Source organism: Hemibagrus wyckioides, linkage group LG12 (genome assembly GCF_019097595.1).
Source record: "Hemibagrus wyckioides isolate EC202008001 linkage group LG12, SWU_Hwy_1.0, whole genome shotgun sequence".
In the NCBI taxonomy this organism is placed as follows: domain Eukaryota; kingdom Metazoa; phylum Chordata; class Actinopteri; order Siluriformes; family Bagridae; genus Hemibagrus; species Hemibagrus wyckioides.
Window position 1 is genome coordinate 3,911,141 of NC_080721.1, and position 7,409 is coordinate 3,918,549.

Here is a 7,409-nt window from a genome sequence, read left to right on the forward strand (position 1 = left end):
ACGGCGGGAAGAGCGAACTGATGTGAATTCCAGTGTACGTTTGTGGAATAATTATGGCTCTTTGGTCAGCAGTGTTTGGGGCTCAGTGAGCTTTGTTTTTCGCCGTAGCTGTGTTTAAAGACAACGCGCCGTTTGCGAGGCTCGGAGGCGGTTAGCAGTGTAGCGCATGGAGAAGCCCGCGGACTCCGGCGGTGCTGCAGCAGCACCTGTGGGCCTCAGGATGGAGGTGACGGAGATCCGGCTGCCGGCGGGAGCGCGTGCGGTGCGGCTGCGGGAGTGGAAGGTGGAGCCCGGGGCTCTAGTAAAGGTGGACTCCGTGGTTGCCTTGTGTGTGGCGATTCCTACGGACACGGAGTGCGGCTCGGAGGACCGAGAGCAGCCGAAGAGGCGGTTAGCGGAGAAGAAGGTGAAGTCTGACCGTGCTGGCGTGGTGAGAGAGCTGTGTTATCAGCTCGGAGAGGTCATATCTCCCGGGTAAGAGCTTAGCTCCAGGCTACAAACACAACACACGTGACATAGAGCATCTGAGCTAGCCTTAACTTATACTGATTACTTCAGGGGGAAGTAATGAATCCTCCAAATAAACTTAAAGGTTAAAACACACATGGGGCACGTTTTGTTCTTGCACAGGAACTTCTCCGTGATATATCCGGTCATGCCGGGGTTTGTTTTGATTCTCTCTCTCTCTCTCTCTTTCTTTATTTACCTTGATCCGCCAGTCTAAGAGGTGAAGGGGGCGGGGCTTGTTAGTCTGTTATATTTTACTGTTATCGTGACGTCAGAGTGTTTTCCCCGCCATCCTGAGATCAGCTGTTTTTGAAGGCGCACGTGCAATCAAGAAAAAAGTTGAAGAAGCAGCACTGGAAGATGCAGAACGGTGAAGAAGATGGAAAGTGTCCACCGTTTATTCTGTCTGAGAGAGTGAGAGTAGATGAGGAGCCACTCGTTCTGGACACTGCAGGAGTGGACTGGATTATGGACTTCCAGATCTCTGGGATCTTTTCTGTCCATGTGCCTGAGCATCTTACCCCCTGTTCTAACACAATAAGCACTGATCTTCATGCCTTCTGCATTGTAATGTCTTGAGCAGGAATAATATACAGAGTCATAACCAGAGTTATCCAGTAGGTGGCGATATTACTCTGTGCGCGAGTGAGAGAGATCAACAACATCTCAGATTTCTTATTAAAGTAGATTAAGAACATAGACACATATCCCTCATGTTTACTCAGCTACAGGACGTAGCACATGTCACAGCTTCCCATGGTGACAGGAAGTCAGGCTAAATAATCGCTAGCTCACTGAATAGGTTCTAACTAGGTTTAATAGGTAATAAAACCTCATGCTTATTCACACAGGTTTACACTCATTCATGAAATGAGCCGCTCCTCCTCCAGGACCTGACCCCGCCCCCTTCTGCTAAACCTTGTTACTGCATCCGTTGAACAAGTGAATTCCTCCGGACACGGCTCTGACTGCCCAGTGACTTTATCTGTCCAAAGTCTGCGGTCAGGACCGGCTCTGGGCTTGTTTGCCGGATAACCACAGGTTCGCAAACACATCAAAGATGAAGGGTGACGAATTCTGACTTCCTGTTGCACTTGCTCAAGATTACTGTTGTTCTCTTGCTTCCTGTCGAACACAGACCTGTTTGCTGTTAGAAAACAAAACATATATACACACAGTCTGGTTGCAAAAAGACCCAAGTTTCCTAGCAGCCTGATGCTACAGGATTATAGCTCAGGTCGAGGCACTAATGTGAACGTGAATGTGTGTGTGTGAGCGAATGTGCACATTTTACGTGAACCCCTGTAATCAGATCTCCTGATGGCCCTTGCCCGTGTGTTTGTTGTTTGTCTGTAACAGGGATGTGATCGCACGGATAGAAGAATGCAGTCACCCCATCGTGATGAAGGGGCTGTGTGCTGAGTGTGGTCAGGACTTAACACAGTGAGTACACACACCACACATATAAACTAAATGTAATGAAGCATTTCAGCTTTATACTGATCAGTGTTACAGTGTATTACAGTGTGTGTTACAGTGTGTGATGGTGTGTTACAGTGTGTGAGTGTTTGTGATGGTGTGTTAAAGTGTGTTTTAGTGTGTTACGAAGTGTTTTGGTGTGTGTTATGAGTTGTGACAGTGTGTGAAAGTGTATTACAGGGTGTTAGTGGGTGACAGTGTGTAATTGTGTGTTGCAGTGTGTGACATTGTGTAACAGTGTGCTGAGTTGTTAGTGTGTAACAATGTGTGTTAGTGTGTCACAGTGTGTCACACTGTGTAAGTGCGTTGTTACAGTGTATCACAGTATGTTGAGTTGTTAGTGTGTAACAGTGTGTAAGTGTGTTGTTACAGTGTCACAGTGTGTTGAGTTGTTAGTGTGTAACAGTGTGTAAGTGTGTTGTTACAGTGTATCACAGTGTGTTGAGTTGTTAGTGTGTAACAGTGTGTAAGTGTGTTGTTACAGTGTCACAGTGTGTTGAGTTGTTAGTGTGTAACAGTGTGTAAGTGTGTTGTTACAGTGTCACAGTGTGTTGAGTTGTTAGTGTGTAACAGTGTGTAAGTGTGTTGTTACAGTGTCACAGTGTGTTGAGTTGTTAGTGTGTAACAGTGTGTAAGTGTGTTGTTACAGTGTCACAGTGTGTTGAGTTGTTAGTGTGTAACAGTGTGTAAGTGTGTTGTTACAGTGTGTCACAGTGTGTTGAGTTGTTAGTGTGTAACAGTGTGTGTGTTGTTACAGTGTGTCACAGAATGTTGAGTTGTTAGTGTGTAACAGTGTGTAAGTGTGTTGTTACAGTGTGTCACAGAATGTTGAGTTGTTAGTGTGTAACAGTGTGTAAGTGTGTTGTTACAGTGTGTCACAGTGTTACAATGTGTTTAGTCGTTAGTGTGTTACAGTGTGTTTAGTTGTTAGTGTGTTAGTGTGTAAGTGTGTTGTTACAGTGTGTCACAGTATGTTGAGTTGTTACAGTGCGTGACAGTGTTACAATGTGTTTAGTCGTTAGTGTGTTACAGTGTGTTGAGTTGTTAGTGTGTTACAGTGTGTAAGTGTGTTGTTACAGTGTGTTGAGTTGTTAGTGTGTAACAGTGTGTAAGTGTGTTGTTACAGTGCGTCACAGTATGTTGAGTTGTTACAGTGCGTGACAGTGTTACAATGTGTTTAGTCGTTAGTGTGTTACAATGTGTTTAGTCGTTAGTGTGTTACAGTGTGTTTAGTTGTTAGTGTGTTACAGTGTGTGTGTTGTTACAGTGTGTTTAGTTGTTACAGTGTGTTGAGTTGTTAGTGTGTAACAGTGTGTAAGTGTGTTGTTACAGTGTGTTGAGTTGTTAGTGTGTTACAGTGTGTAAGTGTGTTGTTAGTGTGTCACAGTATGTTGAGTTGTTACAGTGCGTGACAGTGTTACAATGTGTTTAGTTGTTAGTGTGTTACAGTGTGTTTAGTTGTTACAGTGTGTTTAATTGTTACAGTGTGTTTAGTTGTTAGTGTGCTTAGTTGTTACAGTGTGTTTAGTTGTTAGTGTGTTACAGTGTGTTTAGTTGTTACAGTGTGTTTAGTTGTTAGTGTGTTACAGTGTGTTTAGTTGTTAGTGTGCTTAGTTGTTACAGTGTGTTTAGTTGTTAGTGTGTTACAGTGTGTTTAGTTGTTAGTGTGTTACAGTGTGTTTAGTTGTTAGTGTGTTACAGTGTGTTTAGTTGTTAGTGTGTTACAGTGTGTTTAGTTGTTACAGTGTGTTACAGTGTGTTTAGTTGTTACAGTGTGTTTAGTTGTTAGTGTGTTACAGTGTGTTTAGTTGTTACAGTGTGTTACAGTGTGTTTAGTTGTTACAGTGTGTTTAGTTGTTAGTGTGTTACAGTGTGTTTAGTTGTTACAGTGTGTTTAGTTGTTACAGTGTGTTTAGTTGTTACAGTGTGTTACAGTGTGTTTAGTTGTTACAGTGTGTTTAGTTGTTAGTGTGTTACAGTGTGTTTAGTTGTTACAGTGTGTTTAGTTGTTAGTGTGTTACAGTGTGTTTAGTTGTTACAGTGTGTTACAGTGTGTTTAGTTGTTACAGTGTGTTTAGTTGTTAGTGTGTTACAGTGTGTTTAGTTGTTACAGTGTGTTACAGTGTGTTTAGTTGTTAGTGTGTTACAGTGTGTTTAGTTGTTACAGTGTGTTTAGTTGTTAGTGTGTTACAGTGTGTTTAGTTGTTACAGTGTGTTACAGTGTGTTTAGTTGTTACAGTGTGTTTAGTTGTTAGTGTGTTACAGTGTGTTTAGTTGTTACAGTGTGTTACAGTGTGTTTAGTTGTTACAGTGTGTTACAGTGTGTTTCTGTTTTTAAAGGCTACAGAACAGGAATGGGAAGCAGCAGAACCCCATCTCTACTGCCATGGTCTCCATGGTGCACAGTGTTCCAGAGCTGATGGTCAGCTCCGAGGTGAGATCCGGGGTTATGTGGTTTGGGGCTGTGTGTGTGGGTGTGTTTTTATGTCATTAAAAACACAAATATGTCCTGGAGTTTAAGATGTTGTATCTGATGTGATAGTACTGGTGTGTGTGTGTGTGTGTGTTGTGAACAGCAAGCCGAGCAGCTTGGCCGAGAAGACCAGAAGAGGCTCCACAGAAACAGGAAGCTGGTTCTCATGGTGGATCTGGACCAGACTCTCATCCACACCACAGAGCAGCACTGTCAGCACATGTCTACCAAAGTAAGCTGCAGAACCACAACAACCAGAGTAAAAGTCTAAACCTCCCCCCCACACACTTCCACGTCTCCTGGTTCTCAACTTTCTTTCTGTCCCTACGTGTCACAGGGAATTTTCCATTTCCAGCTGGGTCGAGGGGAGCCCATGTTGCACACACGTCTCAGGCCTTACTGCAAAGAGTTTCTGGAGAAGATTTCCAAGATGTACGAGCTTCACGTCTTTACCTTCGGAAGTCGCCTCTATGCACACACCATCGCAGGTCAGCAGACTGGAACATCTCTGTCTCTCTACATACATCTCTTGCTCTCGTGCTCTGTCTCTCTCTCTCTCTCTCTCTCTCTCTCTCTTGCTCTTTTTTTCTTTCTCTTTTTCTCTCTTTCTTTCTCTCTCTCTCTCTCTCTCTCTCTCTCTCTTGCTCTCGCACTCTCTCACACTCTCTCTCTCAGAGGAATAAGAATAAGAAAACTTTGACTTGAATGGAGGTTTCACTAAAATGACTATTTTCTTGTCACTTTTTTTCTGTCATCTAAACAAAAGGTTTTTTGGACCCTGAAAAGAAACTTTTCTCACATAGAATCCTGTCCAGAGATGAGTGCATTGACCCGTTCTCCAAGACAGGAAACCTGAGGTCATTCATCTGCTTGTGATCTTCTATAACTTCACATCATTTGATCCAAGATTTTTGTATAGTTGTGAATGAAAAAATAAACAGGTCTATAACTAATCTGTTCACTTCCTTCGGGTCCTCTGCAGAAATTTGTTCCCATGTGGCGACTCCATGGTGTGCATCATCGACGATCGAGAGGACGTGTGGAAGTTTGCCCCTAACCTCATTACAGTGAAAAAATACGTCTACTTCAAGGGAACGGGTGACATCAACGCCCCGCCCGGGTCACGGGAGGCACAGCTGGCCAAAAAAAGTGCAGGTGATTTGATTTATTAGACATGAGTTTAGATTTGGAACATGCCTTTATCCAGAGCGACTTTATCTCATTTCATACAACTGAGCAATTGAAGGTTAAGTGGTCAGAGGGGGACACATGGTGGACCTGGGATTTGAACTCACAACCTTCCAATGAGTGGTCTAACCAGTAAGATAGCACATCCCCCATGTCTGATACCTTTTTATTGCTGTTATTTTAACAGTTTTACCGATGTATTAAATCAAATCAGCTATCAATATTAAATATAATTCTCTAACACACACACACACTAAGCAATGATTTCCATATTAAAAGCAGTTGTATGTCGTGTTGCTGTAGGTAACCCGGCTGGTCAACCCATAGAGAACCCTAACGCGTCCAGATCGTCAGCCGACGAGGGGAAAAATATCGTCCACCGGAAACAGGACAAGGATAAAAAGTCACCACAGGACGAAATGTCCACCTCTGTCTCTGATGCTCAAGGAGCATCAGCTAGTCAGAGAACTTCTGATGGAAAGAGGACAGAAAAGTTGAGTAATAAATGTGAGGTTAAAGCGGATGAGTCAGGTGAAAGTGTTGACCAAGAGAACGTAGCTGATAGCAGTGACTCGGTTAAAGCGCATAATAAAAACGATCAGCTATCAGAAAGTCAACCAACCAGCGTAGGTGAGGAGTGTTGTGGTACGGAGGAGAACGGAGACGCCGGAAGCGTGTGTGACGTGGACGAGGAGAGCTTGGGCGATAACGGATGTTCTGACAAGAAGGAAACCGAGACCGAGTCTCAAAACAGCGAGCAGTCGGGTGTTACCATGGGGGAGGAGTCTTTAGACCACAGCATGGTGGACGAAGAAGAAGAAGAAGAGGAGGAGGAGGAAGACCTGGATCAGGACGATCACTTGATTTACCTCCAGGAGATCTTATTGCGCATTCACAATGAGTATTACTCACGCTACGAGACCTACCTACGGGGGGATTGTTCTGACATGCCGGACATTCGTAAAATCATCCCTGAGCTGAAGGGCAGCTCGCTGGCAGGAACGAACGTCGTGTTCAGCGGCTTGTACCCCACCAACTACCCCATGGAACGAACACGAGAGAACTACCATGCCAAAGCACTGGGTGCTACGATTAGCAAGAGCCTCGTGCTTAATGCCAAAGATCCCGACTGCACCACCCACTTAATCGCAGCACGAGCAGGTAAGTCTCATTCCCGGTGTCCTGTCAGATCGGACAAGCAGCAAAACCAGACAAAATTCCATAGCAACTGCCTGGTTACACCTTAGCAACCACTTAAGATACCACCAGAAACACTTAGCAACACCCTAATAAACACTTAGGATAACATAGCAACCACCTGGCCTTCCATAGCAACCATCTAACAAAGCTCTGGTAACCACATGCTGTATCATAGCAAGAACGCTTTGGATTACTGTAGCAACCACTCGAGGCACTCTAGCAGTCATATGCAATATCATGCAAAACAAAATGCATTTATAGCAACCAGCAACGTCCTAGCAACCATCCAGGATGCCATAGCAACAAGCCACCGAACAACACTCTAGCAACTTCACGCAAAACCACCTACTTCAAACACAACAACTTTAACACAATGACAATCATTAAAATATCATTTAATACAATAAATACATTCCTATTTTTATTCTATATATACGTTTTCATTGACGCATGCAGATGTTTAGAGGTCTGACTGACCCTGTGTGTGTGTGTGTGTGTGTGTGTGTGTGTGTGTGTGTGTGTGAAAGGTACGGAGAAGGTCCGGCAGGCCCAGGTCTGTAAG

At 44.0% G+C, this 7,409-nt stretch overlaps 1 protein-coding gene across 1 annotated transcript in view; it reads left to right on the plus strand.

Moving 5' to 3' along the window:
- The window catches only part of ctdp1 (CTD (carboxy-terminal domain, RNA polymerase II, polypeptide A) phosphatase, subunit 1), an 11,812-nt gene continuing 4,403 nt past the window's right edge, over nt 1-7,409 (plus strand). Inside the window, exons 1-9 of the mRNA XM_058405262.1 lie at nt 1-474; nt 1,867-1,950; nt 4,327-4,420; nt 4,563-4,691; nt 4,797-4,947; nt 5,226-5,316; nt 5,442-5,614; nt 5,951-6,808; nt 7,375-7,409. The exon at nt 7,375-7,409 is cut by the window's right edge and continues 107 nt beyond it. Of these exons, the coding sequence (XP_058261245.1) occupies nt 167-474; nt 1,867-1,950; nt 4,327-4,420; nt 4,563-4,691; nt 4,797-4,947; nt 5,226-5,316; nt 5,442-5,614; nt 5,951-6,808; nt 7,375-7,409 (1,923 nt within the window). The 5' untranslated portion in view covers nt 1-166. The remainder of the gene's footprint in view (nt 475-1,866; nt 1,951-4,326; nt 4,421-4,562; nt 4,692-4,796; nt 4,948-5,225; nt 5,317-5,441; nt 5,615-5,950; nt 6,809-7,374) is intronic.